General features: G+C 35.9%; 1 protein-coding gene across 2 annotated transcripts in view; it reads right to left on the bottom strand.

Moving 5' to 3' along the window:
- The window catches only part of PTPN20 (protein tyrosine phosphatase non-receptor type 20), a 102429-nt gene that overhangs the window by 51715 nt on the left and 28024 nt on the right, over positions 1 to 22690 (bottom strand). The window contains exons 2-4 of one of the 2 annotated variants that reach the window (XM_045567827.1): positions 12755 to 12843; positions 9469 to 9569; positions 5739 to 5851 (exon numbers count right to left, since the gene is read on the bottom strand). In XM_045567827.1, the coding sequence (XP_045423783.1) occupies positions 5739 to 5851; positions 9469 to 9569; positions 12755 to 12843 (303 nt within the window). The remainder of the gene's footprint in view (positions 1 to 5738; positions 5852 to 9468; positions 9570 to 12754; positions 12844 to 22690) is intronic. The other variant, XM_045567828.1, reaches the window with a different exon arrangement.

The following is a 22690-nucleotide window of genomic DNA, read 5'->3' as shown; positions in this document are numbered from 1 at the left end:
GGATGGAACTGGAGACCATTCTTCTAAGTGAAGTTGCACAAGAATGGTAAATCAAACACCACATGTACTCACTATTAAATTGGAATTAATCGATCAACATTCATGTGCACATATGGTACTAAAACTCAACAGAAATCAAGCAAGTGGGAAGGGGAAGGAAGGGAAAGGTAAATACACACCTAACAGGTACAATGTACAATATCTGGGTGATGAGCACACTTAAAACTTTGCCTCAAACTGTACAAAAGCAGTTCATGTAGCCAAAATGTTAGTATACCTATAATATTCTGAAATTAAGAAAAAAATAAGGCTGCAGAGGAATTGCAGAGTTGCACAGTACATGTCAATTTTTATTTAAACTTTAAGTAGAAAATCTATGTTTTTTATCCTTGTGGATTCATAGATAAACTATTAATATTGGTTACCTCTGCATCTAGAATTTGAGATGAAGAAATTAACTTTTTCTTTATAACATTCTATATTGATTTTCATTAATATAAGCATATATTTCATATTAAGCTTATAATTTAAATTGTTTTAAATTTGGGCTTTTAAAATATTTTATTAAATATTGAATAGGTATAAAATAATAATTAAATAAAATATCTTTAATGTATTAAAAAACAATTATACACTACCCAATTTAAAAGTTTATCCTTTGCCTCTGGTGTACCTTTCCCTGACCTCATTCCCTGTTCTTCTCCCTCAGGAATAATCACTATTCTGACTTGTGTTATCATTCATTTTATTTTGTTTGCTTTGTTTACCATATAAGCTATTTTGCATATTTTGCAAATTTATATTGATTAAATCATATTTTCTTTTAAATCTTCATTTTTTTTTTCTGAGACTACCTCTGAGTTTATTCATCTTCACATTATACAACCATACCACATCTAATTTATCCACGCTGGTGTTAAAGGGTATCTGAGTTGTTTACAGTTTAAGGATATTACAAAAAAGCCCAGTAGGAACATTCTTGTGTATGTCTCCTGGTATAAAAGAAAAAGAGTTTCTGTAAGCTAAATAACTAGGAAGGGAACTGCTAGGGTATAAAAAGGATGCATACTAAAGAAACACAAAATGATTTTCCAGAATGGTTTCCATCATGCCACATACTCACCATATTGAGTATTATCACAATTTTAAATTTTAAACAGTGATTTAAATTACTCACTGTGATTACATTTTCACTTTCCTGATTCAGAATTAGCTTGAACCACTTTTTTCATACTTCCTCTTCTGTGAAGTACCTGTTAATGTCTCTTGCCCATTTTTCTATTTAGTTGCCTTTTACTTATTAATATGTAGTTTTTTTATATTTTTTTCTGGGCATTAATCCTTTGTCAGTGTAGACCTCAATAACAGACCCCAGGAGAAACCTATCCTTAGTCTCAAACTGAAACTCAAAAGGAGGGTATTGAGAAAGAAAAGGGAAGTGACCTCACTCTAACAGGCCTCAGTATTCCCTGTTGAAAATAAACATACTTCATACAACACTAACATAAGTTGCCATTCAGAGGCCATAATACAGCAAAACTAAACAAAACCATTAGTCATCCTGTCTGAACATCAGTAGAACTAAAAAGAACAGCCCCAGATATACTGACTGTGAGTTTTTGGTTCTTCTGTGGTTCAGAATGTCACCCTTCCTCCTTTAAAACACGTGAACACCACTTGCTTGGCCAGACACTCGTCTTAGACTGTGAACTTCCTGCTGTTGCTGCAACAGTAGCAGTTTGAATAAAGTTTTCCTTCTTTGTTTCAACTCAATCTTGGAGTATTCCCAAAGACTCAGCTCTATATATGTTTATCATAGCACTATATATTATAATATTTTCAAAAGAACTACTCTAAATGTCCAAGAGATTGGCTATATAGATATGATGCAGTCACACAATGAAGTATTATTTCGCTTTTTAAAATTGTAGTGTAACTATATATTTATTAAAAAGATATGTTTACAAACAATATGTTGTTTTTATTTTAAAAACATATTTATATGAAAAATTCCACTTCTGCCTACAATGTAGAAAGCTAATGTGAGTGTAACTCACACCCTAACAATACATAAAAATTGAAAAAAACCACTAAATCAAAATTTCATTGAACCCATCAGAGAGCTAAAGTTGCAGGGCAAACAAATAGTATGAAATCTAAAGACAGGACATGAACACCAGCTCACCTGTGGCAGCTCAAGGGAGAGAGAGATGCCAGGCACTATACAGATGGGAAAGGAAGATTCAGATGGAAAACTTCACCTGTTGCTGATGACTAGATGTGGGAACATGTGACAGAGTAAAACAGCAAGAAGCCACAGACACAAAGAGAGTTTGTACACACTCGCAGACTCACCTTCACACATCTCCAGTGGGTCCTCATAAGGAGGACTATTCCCTCTGAGGGGTAGGGTTGGAGGAGGGGAACTATTGCCATTGCTGAAAATGCATAAAGCCCTACCTGGACCTATCTCCCCCACAGAACTAAAGCCTTAAACTGCAGGAGGAAGAGCAGCAATCCCTGTTGAACACAGCTGAAGACCCACTACAGTTGGGCAAAGAGCAAACAAAACCCCTCTACTCCTGGAGGAGGGGCAGGAAACAGGGTTCTATGCCACAACTATCACAAACCTCCTACCGCTGCACTAAGCGTGGAGCAGGAAACCCTTTCCCACAGTAGACCTGCCAAAGGTAGAAGGCAGAGAGCAGATGCCATGAGGAGAAGGGGCAGGATCACTGACAAACCCCTGCCACTGAGAACCAGGAACAGAGGGCCTGCCTAAGGGTGAGACTGGATTGAGACAGAAAAGAATGACCCTGCCCTCCCTGCCATGCAGGCTGGCACCAGTCCCCCTGCTGGTGGAGGGTAAGGGAGGGAGAGGCAACGCTTGTGAAGCACAGGGAAGGCCTAAAGCTGATGGAACAGGAAGGTCAAGACAAACTCTCTACAGAGAATGGCCTTTATCAAAAAAATCCCAAAACAACACATGTTGGCGTGGATGCGGAGAGACAGGAACACTCATACACTGCTGGTGAGAATGCAAACTAGTGCAACCCCTGTGGAAAGCAATATGGAGATACCTTAAACAGATTCAAGTAGACCTACCATTCGATCCAGCAATCCCATTATTGGGCATATACCCAGAAGAACAAAAGTCATTCTATAACAAAGACACCTGTACCCGAATGTTTACAGCAGCACAATTCACAATCGCAAAGATGTGGAAACAACCCAAGTGCCCATCAATCCACGAATGGATTAGTAAACTGTGGTATATGTATACCATGGAGTACTATTCAGCTATAAGAAATAACGATGATACGACATCTCTTTGGTTCTCCTGGAGAGAGTTGGAACACATTATATTAAGTGATGTATCCAAAGAATGGAAAACCAAGCATCACATGTACTCACCAGAAAACTGGTTTCCCTGATCATCACCTAAATGCACATCGGGGAAGGATACCAATTGGATATCAGACTGAGATGGGGGGTGGGGGGAGGGGATGGGTGTATGCCTACATGATGAGTGCGTTGCACACCCTCTGGGGAATGGTCATGCTTGAAGGTGCTGACTCAGGGAAGTGGGGGGGGAGGGGATGGAGGTATGACTACATGGTGAGTGCCAGGAGCACTGTCTGGAGAATGGACATGCTTGAGGCTCTGACTCAGGGGGATGAGCGGGACATGGATAATGTATATAACCTGAACTTATGTACCCCCATGATGAGCTGAAATAAAAAAAAAAAAAGACAAACTCTCTAGAACCCCAGCTGCTGACCAAAGCACAATTTAAATCTTGAGGAGTTCTAAGCCCATGATTCACTGTAAGTAATAACAGCAGCACAAAACCAAAATCCAGCTCATGTCCTAAATACACTACATCAAGAACCTGGACTAATGGCCTACCAGAGGAATAGGCATCACTATTTCTAGGCATAAATTCTATTTATCTCAGTCTCTACTTTTCTATACCAAACACCAATACGCAATCAAAAATTATGAGACGCACAAAGAAGCAGCGGCAGCAGCACAAACAATGAAACCACTGTCAATAAGCAAGGCAATCAACAGAAAGAAATCAGCAACAATCCATCTGTCAGAATTATCTGAAGGAGAACTTTAAATAACTGTGATTTACATGTTTGAGCTCTTGTGACAAACGTGGACAAAATGTATGAACACATAGAGAATGTGAATGCAGAGACAGAATTGATAAGACAGTGACAAATGGAAATGTTATACACAAAAACACGGTAGCAGAGATGAAAAATACTTTCAGTGGGTTCATTCATAGACTCAACACAGCCAAGAAAACAAACAGTAAACTTGAAGATAGGTTGACAAAAATGACCTTAACTGCAACACAAAGGGAAAAAAGAGGAGAAAAAATAGTAAAAAGCAACCAATAATATTGGTACAGCTTCTTTGAAACAGTTTGTCCATTACACACTTATGATCTAGCAATCCCACTTTTAGATATTTACCTTAAAGTAATGGAAACTTATGTTTATACAAAACTGGTATGTGAATGTTTGTAGACTTTTATCCATAATTACCAAAATCTGGAAACAACCCAATGTCCTTCAACTGGTGAATGAATAAACAAACTGGTGTAGCCATGCAATGGAATACTATTCAGCAAAAAAAGAAATTAAATACTTATAAATGCAATGACACAGATGAATATCAAAAGCATTACACTAAGTGAAAGAAGTTGGATTCCATTTATATGACACTGAGAAAAAAAGACAAAAGTAAAGAGAACAAAAACAGATTACTGGTTGCCAGGCACTGGTAGTGGGGTTAGGGATTGACTACAAAGGAACACAAGAGAAATTTCTGGGGCAGGGGGTGGAAGTGGGCATTGATAAAAATGTACTATATCTTGATTGTGGTGGTAGACTTTGGTCAAACCTCATAGAACTGTATGTTAAAAGGGTGAATTTTACTGGGCATATGATTTATACCTCAGTTTATAAAAGTATGTTCTTGTAAACTATTTTTATATGAGACCTGAATTTTAATAATTACATAGTGTGATACTGTCCTGATTAGATTTGACATTTTTCAAATAAAAAAGTCATTAGACAAGATAATTCCAATACCTGATGGGAGGATGGAATGGATGACTTCTAAAATCCTCTCTATCTCCAAGGTTTTTAAGGTGTGCATGTGATTCCTCAACTTCAAACACAAATTTTATATATGTATGTATATTAAGGATGTGTCCATAGCTATGTTCATATTTTACATAAATATAAATACATACACACACAAAATTTTGGAATATTCTTCAGTATTATGATTTATTTTATTATACACACTTATTTCCTTTTCCCCCTATAAACAAGTGACTATTTGTAATCCAAAAAAAGTTATTTTACTTACAAAGTATATATTGTGCAACAAATTAAAATAAGGAAATGAGGAAGCAGGTCATATTTTTCAAACCCATGAAAATCTAGAATCCCTAGTTTAAGAAAATTCAAGTGGATCATTTTATTAAATTGACATATTTGACACATTAAAATACTTGAAGGGCAGAAATTTTCTGTTATGAATGTGAAATGTGGAACATTTTTCTTTATTGAAAAAAAATCCTAGAAAACGTATTTTCCCATTTTTTAAAGTTTTTCTCAGTTCTTTCCTTCATTCATATTAGAAATATCTTTGTGCATATCCCTAAAATAGAGCCCCTTCCCAAATCTGCTACTCCAAATAGGATGATGTCATACCAGGAAGCTGAGGAGAGACAGTCTGCGAAGGTCCTGCAGACCCCCCATCCTCACTGCTCCATCTGTTTCTTCCGAAGGAGCCAGGAGTAGCTGCAATGTTGTGATCACTCTCACTAGAAAAGAAATATATATATTTTCCATGGTTTCAAAGAATATATACATTTAAGAAAGAATCCCTAATAGTCTCTACTAATTATTCAATTGATACCTCCATTTCAGTTCAGCCTCCCACTCCCATAGTCATCACCTGAAACTGGCTCACTTCTGAGATGATTCCAAAATCCCAATGTCTGATCGTAAACTCCATCTCCTCCCACTTTTGCCTGGCTTGCAAACTAGTTGCCTCAAATCCATGCACCTATTCACCTTCTCTCCTCCTTTACCTAGGCTGTGGGAGAAAAGTACTAGAGTTGCTGGGATTTCTAATATCAGCAGAGAGCCATTTGGAAAACAAGGTATAGGTATATCCCTGGCTGGTTTCCTCTACCATTTCTCCATGGCAACTATTAATAATTCCATGACACCACCGTCTTTCAGTCCTTATCTTAATCCTCTGCCTTAATAGAAATGTAGCCCCTTCTATTATAAAAAATGCAAGTCAGAAATGAGGAACTCTTTCAAGTTACTTTCTTTTAAAACATTTACTTAAATGCATCAATGTCTTCATTATTTCTTGCTTTCTCCTTGTTCAGAATTAACCTTTCCATGTTCTCAATTCCATGCCTTCTGCCTCCTTGGAAACATTTTTCTGTATCTTGAGTATTGAAATTGAAACAGCAATAAAAGAGACTTCCTAAAAAGAGAAGTCCCAGATGAGATGGTTTCACACCTGAATTTTACCACACCTACAAAGAAGAACTGGTGTCTATCCTGAAGAAATTATTCCACAACATTGAGAAGGAAGGAATCCTCCCCAACACATTTTATGAAGCCAAAATAACCCTGACACCAAAACCAGGAAAGGATAAAACAAAAAAAAGAAAACTACAGACCGATATCCCTTATGAATATAGATGCCAACATTCTCAACAAAATCCTAGCAAACTGAATTGAGGTGCTTTTCAAAAAAATAATCCATCACGACCAAGTGGGCTTCATCCCAGAGATGCAGGGATGGTTCAACATACACAATTCTATAAATGTAATTCACCACATAAACAGAAGCAAAAACAAAGACCATATGATCCTCTCAATAGACGCAGAAAAAGCATTTGACAAAATTCAACACCCTTTTATGATAAGAACACTTAACAAAATAGGCACAGACGGGGCTTACTTAAAAATGATAAAAGCCATATATAACAAACCCACAGCCAATATCATACTAAATGGGGAAAAATTGAAATCATTCCCACTTAGAACTGGAACTAGACAAGGTTGCCCACTATCACTGCTTCTATTCAACATAGTGCTGGAAGTCCTTGCTAGAGCAATTAGACAAGAAAGGGGAATTAAGGGCATCCAAATGGGGGCAGAAGAGATCAAACTCTCACTCTTTGCTGATGATATGATATTATATCTGGAAAATGCCAAGGATTCAAAGAAGAGACTCCTGTAATTAATAAATGAATTCAGTAAAGTCTAAGGATAAAAAAATCAATACATACAAATCAGAGGCATTCGTGTACACCAATGACAGTCAAACTGAGAACCAAATCCAAAACTCAATACCCTTCACAATAGCGACAAAGAAAATAAAGTATCTAGGAATATATTTAACTAAGGAGGTAAAAGACCTCTACAGGGAGAACTATGTGTCTTATCTTTTTCTTAAATGTAAAATTAATCTTTCCCTGTTTACAAATTATTTCATATCATAAAAATACTCAATTGTCTCTCATCTTAAGAATAAGAAACCCTTTAAACTCTCTCTCTCTGTCTAGTTAGTAATTGCTAACAGATTTTTAAACACTAGCCCACACTCACTTTCTGTTTTCCTTTCGAACCTCTCCCTTCTCAATTCACTGACTAATGCTACCTACTTGGCTATTGCTGCACTTTCAGTCACAGCTCCACTTAGCAAAAGCCTCCTAATTTGACTTCTGGATCTAATCTTCAACGTCTAGAAAAAATTCTTCCTAAAATACAAACTAATTACAACTGTCTATCAACTTCAGGATAAATCAAGTCCCCCCCCCTTATCAGGTCCCAATCAAGTTTGGGATCTTGGCAATTTGGCCCCTGCCTACTTTTTCATCATCATCTCTATTAATTTCCTGCGTGCACTTTATTATGCTTTAACCTCAGCAAAATAAATGCATTTTTCTTTTACTTTTGTGGATTTTCAGGTTTCTTCTTCTTTTCTCCTTCTCATCTTTCTTGGATTACTGTAAACATTTAATTGGTCTCCATTTCCTGCCACTCTCAGCTATCCTCACCTTGCTACCAGCAATCCTCCTTCTATAGTAGGTAGATTAGATAGATAGATAGATAGATAGATAGATAGATAGATAGATAGATAGATGGATGCCTGAATAAAACAAAAAGCCCCTACCTGAGCTTCATTTTCATTTTAACAGACTGAATAAAATGCTCATGCATTTTAAAATGCATGCTCAGCTTCAGATATATTGAGTTCCTTCACACTCTAGCCCACAGTATTTTTTTGGCTCTAGCTTTCATCTTGTCCAGCTTCCTGGCATTCCAACACACACAGACCCTACAACTCTTGACACTGAATATTTCTCACCATTAATATTTCCACAACTCCTTACCTTTGCTCAAAATTCTTTCCCCAGCCTGAAATTTTCTTTCTTTCCTTTTAACCTGCTAGGTTTTTAATTAAATCCTAAATTCAACCAAAATAGATCTTTTTCAAAGAAGCTAATGAGAAACTCCCCTCATGCATAGTTCTATGTCTTCTGTACTCACAATCTTTGGATTTTGACTCTAAAATAATATTTACTACATTGTACTTAAATTTGTCTTTTATACTTCTGTTTTCCCAAATTAAACTGTGAAGTAAAGAATAAGAAATCTGTAATATTTTGTATTGGTATACAGCGCTTAGTATATATTAATAATAGAATCTCAAAATGCCATTTGAATTACTATTAATTTGTTCACTTAATATACTTTTGAAAGTTGTATATACAAATTTTATACATACACATGTACATAATACACAATAAAAAGAGTATGTACATTTTTATACAGTGCTATTCCAGTGAGTATAGCTAATATTACTGATAAATCTCTAAGGAAATATGGCTTAATAAAATGTTTCCTTATTTGATAAGGTTTTGCTTATAATACCTGAATTTGAAGGTAAGCATGAAACTGCTGTTTCTTTTGTTTTCCTAATGGAAATTTATTTTTATTTAGTGTTTTTTTTTTCAGATATAGTACCAAGAACTTACCATACTAATAGTCCTATTGTTTCTAGCATGTAATTTTCTTTCTGAAAACAGAATGAATTTCTAATAAAATTTAAGTACACTGTCCGCTCCGAGAGCTACAAGCATATTTGCAAAGGCTTTGAAGCTGTATAACTATTGAAATGATGGAGAAATTAAATCCTTCAAGAATATGGTTTCTTTCTTTATTACTACATATATGAGCTCATAAATACATCATATTTCTAACCAAGCTAAATCAGGTTTGCAAAAAGCTGTATCTTAAAAAGTTAATCAAACATTTGAGGCCATTATTCACTGTCTCCATTCAGTGGCTACCTATGAATATGAGGAGCATAAACAGAGAAATCATTGAACAAGCATATTAGTTATACCTTTCTGAAGGCTCTTCAGAAAAATACTCATAATTATCATGTGGGATTTTCTGAAGAGGGAGTTTTTTTACCTTCTCTGAGTTAGCTTCATTTCTCAAAACCTATAGGCATAAGAAAGGCATGATTTTATGGAAATATAGTTTAAAAGAAATATGATCTCTACAGATTCTTAAAAATAACTGTAAGGTATACAATAATGGAATTAAAACCACAATCACATAATTTAACTTCTACTCCTAGAAAATCACTTGAAATGTATATCTCCCTATTAAATATTTTCTAATCTGTCAAAACAGTCTAGAGAACTATCTAGACTCTGTTTATTTACCAAAAATAAATTGAATCAGTCAATTTATTTTTCAAAAGTGAATTTTAAAGTTTTATTTTAAAAATAGGTTTATTATTGCAGCTCAGAGGAAATACTTATAATTAATGCTTACCACATTTAGTTTACTATGAATATAAAATTCCTAGCACTATATTTGTCTTTAGTACTGAGCCAACTAATTCAGTAATTCTAAATAAGTCCCCACCATGAGATTTTGCACTACCCAATGCAGTCCACTTTGATACGTTTGCAACATCCTGTACGGTATCTGGCTCAATAGTGAACAACATCAAATTTAAGCAGAGGGAAAAAATCCCATTAAAATAAATATTCAGTAACTAATAGCCCTCAGTTCTACTTCAATTAATGCACTTGTTCATTTGACACTTCTTTTCTGAGAGCGCAGTATGTACAGATACTATTCTAAGTGCTGGATACAAAACAGTGAACAAGGGAGGCAAGTGGTCTGCCCCCGTGCAATGTATATATTCTCATAGGGAGATAGATTATAAACAAGCATAAAAGTCATTACAGCTGGCGACAGGTGTTAATGTGGTAGCAAACGGAGTATGTTATAGATAACTGCCATGTACCAAAAAGATGAAAAGGAAGAAGAAAAGCAAAGGCACAGGGAGGCATTCTGGGTAAAACGAACAGCAGATACAAAGTCCTTGCACTCTTTCACGGTCTAGCCCCTGCTCAACTTTCCACCTTCACCCCATGCCTCTCTGTTTCTCACACAGCATCTCCAGTCACAACCTAGGCCCTGTATTTACCTTTTTGAAGTATCTTTTGATAATTTTAATTTTGTACAATTTATTAAGCTTTTCCTTTCTTGTTAGTGTGTGTGTGTGTGTGTGTGTGTGTGTGTGTTTTGCTTAATTCCACAAGATTTCTTAGCCCTGGGATGCCTCGTCCAAACGTAAATACAGCCATCCTTCCAGAACATGGACCCAGTCATTTTTTAAAATAAGCATGTTAAAAGAAAGATGGCACTCCGATCAAACCTATTAGTTTTGCTGAACAAATCAAAACATATAACTTAAGTTTTTAGCCTAACATGAATAAGCATTTCCTGAAATATAAAGTTAACATATTTTAGCAATAACACTACCATTACAGACTGTATTAAATCCTAATTGTCATTTTAAATAATACGTAAAATATAAATTTTTAAAATTCCTTCTCCATGCTGAGCAAAAAAATAACAATTCTCCTATATATTTTTCTAAAATTTTAAGTTCTGCTTTCCATATTTGAGTATTTAATCCACCTAGAATCACTTTTGGTGTACAGTGCACCTTGCTTTCTCTGCTCAACCACCAACAGTGATCTTGCATTCAGCAGGACATTCACAAGATCCAATAGGCTATACCTGGCACCAGGTGAGCTTTGCAGAAAGATACAGGAGAGGAGCCACAACATAACAGTAGGACAGCATTAGGCACAGGCATCACTGGAAGAAACTTAGCGTCAGCTCAGATGTAAGACAACGAGACCACATGGGTGAGTATAAGAGTCACTCTGGCTTAGAAGTCGCATGCTGCACAGGAACTGGCATCTCTCATAACAACCTTTGACTCTAACCTCTGGGAATTGCAGCAAGGGACTTCCCACATTCAGAGAAGACCCCATTTGTACTTTCAATAAGGGCTGTATGATTAGGGACAAATTATTCTGGCTTTCTGGGGCTTAGTTTCCCCATCACTAAAATGAGTGTTGAAATAAAAATTTCTTTAAATTTCTTCCAAATCTAACCACCTACAAGTCTGTGAGTCTAGACAGGGGACATATCTGAAAGGACATCAAGTGGCTACAAAATCAATGGCTTCATGAAATATAAGAAAAGCAAATTCTGATAAAATCAACTAATTTTCCTAATATACTCTAAAATCATCCAGGAATATTCTAAGATCCTCTTTTCTAAAAGGAAACTTTAAAATATATTGAAACTCATCCTAGAGAGGCCGAGCCATAAGATCTAGCAATAATAGTAATAATAATAATAACAAAATCACAAAATGTATTCAGTTCTAGAAGGGAATCAAGCAAGGTTACATAATATAAAGGATCTACTTGAGACATTCTGTGAAGCTGCTTATTTTCAAATCATCTGTACTTCAAGCAGAAAATCATTCTGACCAGTAGTGGACTGAGAAGGCAGCACTGCACTAACAACTGGAGGTTGCCAGCCAGAGATGCGATGTTGACATCGATGTGGCCACCTTATGTATAATGGAGGAATGGACAGACTCCTATACGAGAAAATATACAAGCTACAATGCTATTCTTAAAAGTAGCACTCCTGCCCACCTCAGGTGGAGGTGGCAGCTAAATTGAGGAAGTGGGGGCAGCAGCAACTTGCTCTTGGTACTGACTTTTATCTCTATTGCTGCTGGAATCAAGCATAAGGACAGCACCATGGCAGTCCCAAAGCTCCATTGACTTGATAAGAGAAAAAACTGCAAGGCACCCACAAGGTGAAAATGCATTTCCCTTTTTTGTACTCTAACCCTGGCAGTGTCTGCACAAGGAGGGTAAAGTGTTGAGGTTAGAGGTTTTGCCATAGAATTTCTGCTGCCCTCTACTTTTCCAGTTTGGAGACACTGCACCATGCCGTCTCCATCAATGAAAAAGTCCATTCATCCATATTTTAAGGGTGCTAACATACTTCATGTGAAATTTATTTTGTATCTCTGTTAGTAACACAAAATGAAATAAATGCCAAAATAAGTAAAATTTACAGACTAGCATTGAAGGGGATTTTCTTTAGAGCTGCAAAATGTTCTGTTCTTTTAAATCTCTATTTTGGTCATCTTCAACATCAGGGGGACAAAGAATTGAGAAATCATTTTAGAGAGGAGAACAAAATAGATACCTATTCCCCAGAAAGTTCAGTCAGCGATGTAGGCATCAGCCACGGTCCACTAGCAGAGGTCCTTCTCTGTTGAGTCTTACCTTCGATGTCTTTTTCTGGCTTGACGATGGCAAGGTCTCCCTGAAATTCAGGTCTTCTGTAACAGAGTCATCTCTCTTATAGTCTTTCACTGAACAAAGGCAAGGAAAGAACTGATCAAATGAAAAGCACTACACAGACAGAAAGGTGGAGACTTAATAAGAAAAACCAAGCTACACGAGGGAAATTTGTACCTAGTTTTCCTCTTTTTGAAACATCTTAACTTTATCTCCTATGTTAATCTCTTCTCCTTCTGCTTTGAAAAAACAACATAGCAAAGATGATCCTTCTTCTAGGATTATCCTCAGGGAATTGATTATTGAGCAGTTCCTTTGTTCTTAACTGCCATATTATCCAAGAAAGTACTCTTCAAATTAATCCTAAATACATACATCCTGCAGAACCTATGTATTAGGACCTAGAGAACATAATCTTCTGTGTTTCAGAGTCTACTTCTTGAATAAAGAATAGTGTGTCACAAAAGTCTCACTTTAACTTCTTGTATTATTTACAATTCATAGGTTAGCAATATGATAATCTATGTAGAAAGTTGATGTAGGCTTTAATGAAGAACATATGAACCACCCCAAGGAAACTCATTCCTGGGTTTATTATATGAATGTTGCTAATTACTTTGTTAATTCCCTGTGCAGAATCTTTCAGATAAGTAGCCAAGAGAGAAATTTTTCTCTGACCTCAGTATTGAGAAATTAGAGTACTGTCTCTCATATCATGGTACCCTTAAATATTATAATTTAGACATTTTGTGACATGGTATATTACAAAATCAGTAAAAAAAAAAATACAGCAAATAAGCACTTTGGAAACTAAAAAGATAAAAAGGAAATCAAAGAGAAATTATGAACTACTATAATACATGAATCAATCTTATAAAATATTAAGAAATACCAACAAAGGAACAGCACACCAAAACAAATATGAAGTATCTGTAGCTGTGTTTAGAGGGGAAATTTACAGTTTTAAATATGTTTATGAAAATGACAGAAAATCTGAGAAAAATGAGTTTTGTATTTAATCGGAGAGGCAAAACAAAGAAAAAATGAGGAAACCCAAAGGAAGTAGAAAGGAGGAAATCATAAAGAAAAATAATAAATAGAAAATAAGCTAAAAGAATATAATAATCAACATAATGAAACCAAAATCAAATCAACTATATCTTTGAAGAAGATTTAAAAATGCACAAATTTCTTTCACTATTAATCAACAGAGAAAAAATGAACAAATAACATTAAAAATGAAAAAGGGCACAGCTACAAATGCAACTATCATTTTTAAAAGTAATAAGCAAATACCACGTACAATTTAAGACAAACTTGATGAACTGGAAATTTTTATAAGAGAATTAGAAATTATTGAAATTTATTCAAGAAGATGTAGAAAGCCTGAAAAATATAATAACCATTTTAAAAGTTAAACCAATAATCAAAAATCTCACTCCCATGAGGAAAAAGCATTTGGGGTTCAAACAGGTTTCCAGATGAGATTTTATCAAACTTTTAATTAACAAAACTCCCTTTCATATGAAATAGTTTCATAGAATTTTTTTAAAAATGTAAAGTTACCTAGTTTATATTTAAAGGTTAGTAAAATTCTTTTTTTTATTTCAGAATATTACAGGAGTACAAACGTTTAGGTTATATATATTGCCTTTGCACCACCCGAGTTAGAGCTACAAGCATGCCTATCCCCCAGACAGTGCACACTGCACCCACTAGGTGTGAATATATCCATCCCCTCCTCCCCCAACCCAACCTGCCCGACACCTGATGAATGTTATTTGCATATGTGCACATAAGTGTTGATCAGTTAGTACCAATTTGATGGTGCATATATGTGTTGCTTGTTTTTCCATTCTTGTGATACTTCACTTAGAAAAATGGGCTCTAGCTCCATCCAGGATAATACAAGAGGTATTAGCTCACCATTGTTTTTTGTGGCTGAGCAGTACTCCATGGTGTACATATACCACATTTTATAAAGGTTAGTAAACTTCTGACATGAAAACAAAACATGTAAAATACATGTAAGAAAATTAAAAGCCAAACTCACTAATGAACATAGATGTAAAATTCCTAAATGATATATAACTAAATGGTGCAGTGGAAAAAAATACATCTAGACTAAGTTGGATTTATCATAAGAATTCAAAGTAAGCTCAGTATCATAAAAATCTATCAATATAAATTAGCATATTAACAAATGTTAACAAAATAAATGACAGAAATCATATCATCTGAACATATAAGGAAAAATCATTTGAAAAATCCAATAGTCATTCAAACTAGAAATAGAAAGGAACTTCTTTAACTTATAGTAAAGGTTATTGATCCAAAATATTGAACTAGCATTATACTTAATGGTAACACAGGCCCTGCTTATGATTCTTTCAAACGAGCCAAAAACCAGGACAACAACTCTCAAAACCACACCTGACAGTATTGTATACAATACAGAACTCAGGCAATAAAGGAAAAAAGAAAGAAAGGAAACAAAGACATAAAGATTGGAATCCAAGCAAGGAAACTGTTATCTGCAACTACTGTAATTGTCTAGAGAGAAAATTAAAAAGACTCTACAGTCAAACTGCAGGGTGAGCATACCTAATCTGAAAATTCAAAATCTGAAATGCTCCAAAATCTGAAACTTTCTGAGCATCAACATGATGCCACAAGTGAAAAATTCCACATCTAAGCACTTAACACAAACTTTGTCTCATACACAAAGTGATTAAAAGTATTGTATAAAATTACATTCAGGCTATGCACATAAGGTATATATGAAACATAAATGAATTTAATGTTTAGATTTGGGTCATTTCCCAAAAATATCTCATTATATATATGCAAATATTCCAAAATCCAAAAAAACTCCAACTCCAAAGCACTTCTGGTGCCAAGCAGTTCAAATAAGGGATACTCAACCTGCATTACAAATTAGAGAGTTTGACAGGATAGCTTATACAAGAATCAATAAATTAGGGACATTCCATATATCAATAATAATCAACTAGACATGGCAACAGAAGAAAATATGTCATTCACAAGAATGCCACGTAGCCCCCAAACCTAAATCCAACCAAAATGGGAGCAGGATGTTTGCACGTGTGTGGACCTTTGTGCATAAACACACTAGAGAATACAGGTCTCAGAACAGCACAGAAACTTTGGAAAGGAGAATAGATAAGGGGCGTTAGCCCTACCAAAAATCAACAGTTATTATAAGCTAATCAAAACTGTGTGAATTGGTACAGGGATAGAAAAATAGATCAATAAAAGAGAATAGGGATTCAAAAACAGACTCAAGCACACAAGGCATTGCCATATGATAGCGGTGGTGCTCATCAGTGGGAAGAGTACTAAGATAAACGGGGTTGGGACAACTGTCTTCCCATCAGAAAAAAAGGTTTTACTCCTACCTCATAGCATGACAAGATCAAAGATCAAAATATGACAAATGAAGTAAAGGAGACTTTTTATTATGTTAGGGAAGGAATGAAATTTTGAGTTATAAAAGCACAACTTATGGAAGAAAATATTGACAAATGGGAATATTCAATTAAAATATACCATCAACAAAGTTTAAAAAATAAACATTCACCAGGAGAATAGAATATACAACAGAATATATTTAAAGAATTCCTAAAATTCAATAGGAAGACAAATAAGCCAATAGAAAATACGTAGAATATATTAAACTAGTTGGTCTTCTTAGTTGCAAGTAATGGTAACCAACTCTTGCTGATTTAAGAATAAAGAAGATTTATGACATGTCCCCTGGGCAACTCCCTTAACCACCAGGAAAGCTGAGCAATAAGACACGGGTCCTCTGGATGCTGCAGGGTGCACATCTAACATCCCAATACTGGACAGTAAAACCGCACCTCAGCCTCCACAACCCTTGACACCGGATTTCACTGCCACTATTGCTTCATACCAAGATTCAAAGGATGGGAAATTCTGCAAACCTAGGAAGGAGCTTCAGATGCCAGCGAGGTAAATTGAAAAAAAAAAGAATACAAGAATTATAAATGAGCAACTTACAGAAGAAAACATACAGGCCAATAAATACTTGAAAAAATATCCAACCTCACCTAATAAACAAAGAAATGAAAATTAAAACAACTTACAATTAACTTTTACTTCTACTCATGATGACTTTGTTGTAATATGGCTTAACCACAACACCCAGAAAATAGAACAAAATATATCAAATGACAATTTTCAGACACTGCACAGCAGACTGTGATCTCTGCAAGAAGGAAATGAAGAGGTAATCCTTATGATTGCTCCAGATTATGGCCTCAAGGAGTTTCCAGGCTACAGCTTAGGAAGGGAACCAAAGAGAATCCAGTGATCTCACTGAGTTCAGAAAAAAGAGATCAAAGTTAGGAGAGGCAGAGGCAGCTGGCATTTGTGGGGCAGAGTACCCGGGAGGAAGGAGCTATAAGGACAAGATTAGTCCGAATATCTGCAAAGAAATCCTTGTATGTCCTTTGCAGAATATGGATATGTTTATAGGTAGGAGGACAATCCCTCATGCCCAAGAAGGTCCACTGGAAAGCAGCAGGCCAGAAATTAGTAAGAGCTAGGAAAAGTTTCTGTTCTCATAAGCCAGAATGAAGAGACCTGGTAAGAACAGGGGGCCCTGGGGATAGTGCACATAAGAGACATTTTTTAGTAGTAAAACCATCCCTAGAATAAAGGCTCCTTGGGGTTATCTGTGAAAAACTTAACAGCAAGTCTCAAAAAGGTTCAGGGTAAATTTCAAGTAACATACTACAAGGTGAAAAATACCCAACATTCTTTAAAGGAATACAAAAAAAAAATCTAGCAACCAAAATCATGTAATTTACAATGTCCAGTCAATGATTAATAGGTATGTAAAGAAGCAGGAAAATATGACTCATAACCAGATAAATCAATCAATAGAAATATACTTAGAAATGACAGATGATGAAATTCATAAAGAAGAACCTTTAGCAAGCTATTATAAAATTTAAAAAGAAAATAAAGGAAAACATAATACAATGAAAAAATTGAAAAATGTAAAAATTATATCTATTGGAACTTCTAGAGATGAAATATATAATGTATGAACTGGAGGTAATTAACAGTAGATAAGATAGTGAAGAAGAAAAAAATCAGTGTCTGTTAACACATAGCAAAAGTAATTATTCAAAATGAAGCACAGAGAATGGGGAAAAAAGAGACTGAACAGAGACAGCAAACTGGAACAATAACAGGTGGACTAAAATTCAAGTAATTGGAATGCTAAAAGCAAAACAAATATGAATAAATAATAACTGAAATGTTTCCAAACTAGATGAAAACTACAAACCCATAAATCCAAGGTCAATAAAATACAAGTAATAAACTTATAGAAAAGTTACACTAATGTATATCATATTCAAATTGCTCAATGGGGATACAGAGAAAATCTGAACAATGGCCAGAGAGAATGACAGCAGATTTCCCGTCAGAAATCATGCAGGCTAGAAGACAATGGTGAGAAATCTTTAAAGTACTAAAAGAAAAAATAAATGTCAATGTAGAATTCTATACCCTGCAAAAATATTTTTCAAAACGTAAGACTTCCACACACCAACAAAAGAAGGATAATTCATTACAGCATACCTGCACTAAAAAAAAAAATGTTAAAGGAAGTTCTTCAGGCACAAGGAAAATGATAAAATATGAAAATTTGGATCTATACAAATGAATGAAGAGTGGCAAAATCGGTAAATATATGAATACATATAAAATACTTTTTGAATGTTTTAATTTCTTTAAAGTATAATTGATTTTTTAAACAAAAATAATGATAATGTATTGTGGGGTGGACAAAACACACAATAAAATTGATGACACTATAGCATGAAAGGCAGATGGGAGGAAATGGAAGTATCCTGTTGTTCTTACACTATATGTGAAGTGGTAAAACAGTCCCCCCTTATCTGCAGGGTTTGTGTTACAAGACCTGAAGGGGGTGCATGAAACTGCAGATAGTACCAAATCCTGTATATACTACATTTTTTCCTATACATACATACCTATAATAAAGTTTAATTTATCAACTAGGCATGATAAGAGATTAACAACTGTTTATTTTCTAAAATGGCGTATTAGATGCTTCATTAGCTATCCTCATCCACTGTAAATAGCAAAATAGTGTAAATAACACTGTAAGCTTTATTCAAGCAGAAATGCAGGACACTTAGGATCCTAGGAAAAAGAAGGTGGACAAGCAGCAAGTGTGGTAGCATTCAAGGGAGAAAAGTGAGTGAAGCCCCAGTACATGAGAGGGGCACAGAGTTTCCCTCTGTGATTCACCATTCCACTGGGAAACCTTAGAGCCCAGGCCATGGGAGAGCACCTTATTTCTCCCAAGCCCTGGAGCTAACTTGGGTAGAGGTTGTGGGACTGAGAGAGGAATGGCCAACAGGAAAAGCTACAGGCATTTCCCCTGACCTGGGACCAAGAAGAAGAAACTATTCTCCTGGTGTCTGGCTCATATGAAGCCAGTCAGTGGTTGGTGAACAGGCAGCTGTAGCTGCCATGAGCATCTGAGTCGTGGGCCAGAGATTCAAGCACCTGATCTGGAGGAGAGGAAGGACTCCCCACAATCAGAATCGAGTGGGAAGTGTGGAGAGCATTCCAACCACAGGTGCTAGAACTGGGCTGTCTCCCCTAACAAAATCTCAGAGGGAGATTTGCTGAAGCCCTGGGTTTCTCCTGTACAGTAAGATCTGCAACAAGTTAGTCTGCATGTGACATTGCTGCACACCCCAGCCTGCTCCTTTGGTCAGTTTAGGGAGTGAGTCCTCAGGGAGTGCTGCTCCTAAAGGAAAGGAGGGTGCAGGGATCTAAGGGGGTACCTCTTTGGGACAAAGACCAGAACATGTGTTCTCCCTGTGCCTGAGAGCTCCTCACCTGAGGGCAGAGAATGACTGTACCACTTCCAGTAAAGACAGGAGCACTATGCCCACATCAGCAAGGGGAAAATACAGTTCCAATCCAGTGGACAAGTGGCCTCAGCACTCTGAGACAGATATGGACACGGTCTGCTCCACACCCCCACCCACACAGCTGTGGTAGCTGCTCCCATGGGAGGTCTACACAAGCACACCAAAGGACAGACATTCTAGGGCTTTTAAGTACAGTTGCGGCCCCACTGGTAAAGCAGGGGCAGCTCCCTTCTCTAAGCAGAGTCTTCAGCACGTTTCACCAGGAACTCCCACTGCCACCCCCACCAGGGCAGGTCCTTGTGCCCCGCATAGGGATATCCAAGGGTAGGCTTTGCAGTTCAGCTCCATCCAGCTTTGCTCCCCTCTCAGGGGCCAAGCAGGAATTTTGGGCCAATACACATTCCATAGATCATCTCACTACTTGAAGCAATAGAGAAATTCTCCCAGTAAACAAAGATCAAGGTTACAGCCATCTGTTTCTGACATAGCTGGCTCTTACCCTTAAGTGTCATCTATTGTCCTAGAATTCAAACTGCACAAACCAGTACAAAAACTGCTGATGTAAGTATCCAGCACTGGGGAAGGAGATAAGCTTCTTGAGACTTCAATCATCCCAGCCCTGCAGGAGGCAGTCAGCCTGCTGACACACCCAGCATATCACTATTACAACCATCATTTGAAAAAGCCACCACAAAAAGACTACTTATAAATAAGGAACACATACAAAGGATTTTTCACTGAAATCATCCAGTACCAAAGCCAAATTACCCTATACAACATATAATACAATCACACTTTCAAAGGGGAAAAAAAAAATCTCATCCAAACACAATTAAATTCAAATGTAAGGAGACGAGATATTTACCCAGATGAGAAGAAACCAGAGAAATAATTCTGGGAATACCGATAAACAGAGTGTTACATCACTCCCAAGGATCACACTAACTCTCCAGCAATGGATCCTAACCAAAATGAAATATTTGAAATACCAGGCAAAGAATTTCAAATACCGATTTTAAATAAACTAAATGAAATCAAAAAGAAAGATGAAAGTCAACACAAAGAAATCAGGAAAGAGAAATTCAGGATGTGAATGAAAAATTTACAAGAGAGATTGATAATTTAAAAAATACAAACAAACAGAACTCTAGAAATGAAAGACTCATTGAAAGAATTATAAAACACAATGACAGCTCTAGCAATAGAATAGATCAAGCAGGATAAAAAATTTGAGAGCTTGAAAACAGGTTTTTCTAATTAACCCTGTTAGACAAAACTAAAGAGAAAATAATTAAAGAAAAAATAAACAAATCCTTCAAGAAATACGGAATTGTGTAAAGCGTCCAAATCTATAAGTCATAGGTATTCCTGAGGCAGAAGAAGAAAAAATTAAAAAGTATAGATAACCTACTTGAGGAAATAATTAAAGAAAACTCCCCTGGTCCTACAAGAGAGTTAGACATCCAGACACAATAAGTTCGGAGAACTCCTGCGAAACAAATTGCAAGACAAACCTCACCAAAGCATATAGTCATCAGGCTATCTAAAGTGAACATAAGGGGAAAAAAAAACCTAAAAGCACCAAGAGAAAGGTGTCCAATTACCTGTAAAGGCAATCCTTTCAGACTAACAACAGACTTCTCAGCAGAAACCTTACAAATCAGGAGAGATTGGAGCCCTATTTTTAGTCTCCTTATACACGCAAACACACACACACACACACACACACACACACACACACACACACACACACACACACAAAACCTGTCAGCCAATAATTTTTTTTACCCTACTAAACTAAGCTCCATGAATGAAGGAGAAATAAAGCCTTTACCAGATAAGCAAATACTAAAGGAATTCCACCACTAGACCAGCCCCACAAGAAATGCTCAAGGGAATTCTAAACACAGAAACAAAAGGCCAATACTTGCCATCACAAAAACACATGAAAGTATAAAAATCACAGGTCTTATACAACAATTACACAATGGAGATTACAAAGAAAATAGGAAATAATTAACATTATGACAGGAATAAAACCTCACACATCAATAATAACCTTGAAAATAAATGGACTAAATGCTCACTTAAAAGATATGGACTAACAGACTGGATTAAAAAAATAGGATCCAACTATATTCTACTTACAAGAAACTCACCTAACTGGTAAAGACATTTATAGACTCAAGGTAAACGGATAAAGTGAGCAGGAGTAGCTATACTTAGATAAAACACATATTAAATGAACAACAGTAAAAAATGTCAAAGAGAGTCATTATATAATGACAAAAAGATCAGTTCAACAAGAAGATCTAACAATCCTGAATGTATATGTACCTAACACCAGAGCTCCCAGATTCATAAAACAAATAATCACTAGATCTAAGGAAAGAGACAGACAGCAATACAATAATAGTGGGGAATTTCAGCATCCCACTGACAGCACTAGACAGACCATCAAGGCAGAAAATCAACAAAGAAACATTGACTAAAATTGGACTATAGACTACATGGACCTAATAGACATTTATAAAACATTCTACCCAACAACCACAGAATACACATTATTCTCATCAGTGCATGGACTATTTTCCGAAAATAGACCATATGTTAGGCCACAAAACAAGTCTCTATAAATTTTTAAAAATCTAAATTATATAAAGTGTCTTCTTGGACAACAGTGGAATAAAACTAGAAATCAATACCAAGAGGGTCTCTCAAACCTACACAAATATATGAAATTAAACAGTCTGCTCCTGAATGATCTTCGGGTCAACAAAGAAATTGAGACAGATATTAAAAATGAATGAAAATAGAGATACAACATATCAAAACCTCTGAAACAAAACAGAAGCAGTGCTAAAAGGGAAATTTATAGTGTTAAATGCCTGTATCAGAAAGATAAAAGATCACTAATTAACAACCTAATGTGGCAGCTCAAGGAATGAGAAAA

Source organism: Lemur catta, chromosome 14 (genome assembly GCF_020740605.2).
Source record: "Lemur catta isolate mLemCat1 chromosome 14, mLemCat1.pri, whole genome shotgun sequence".
NCBI lineage: Eukaryota > Metazoa > Chordata > Mammalia > Primates > Lemuridae > Lemur > Lemur catta.
The sequence above is the reverse complement of the archived record's forward strand: the minus strand, read 5'-3'. Positions and strand labels throughout refer to the sequence as shown.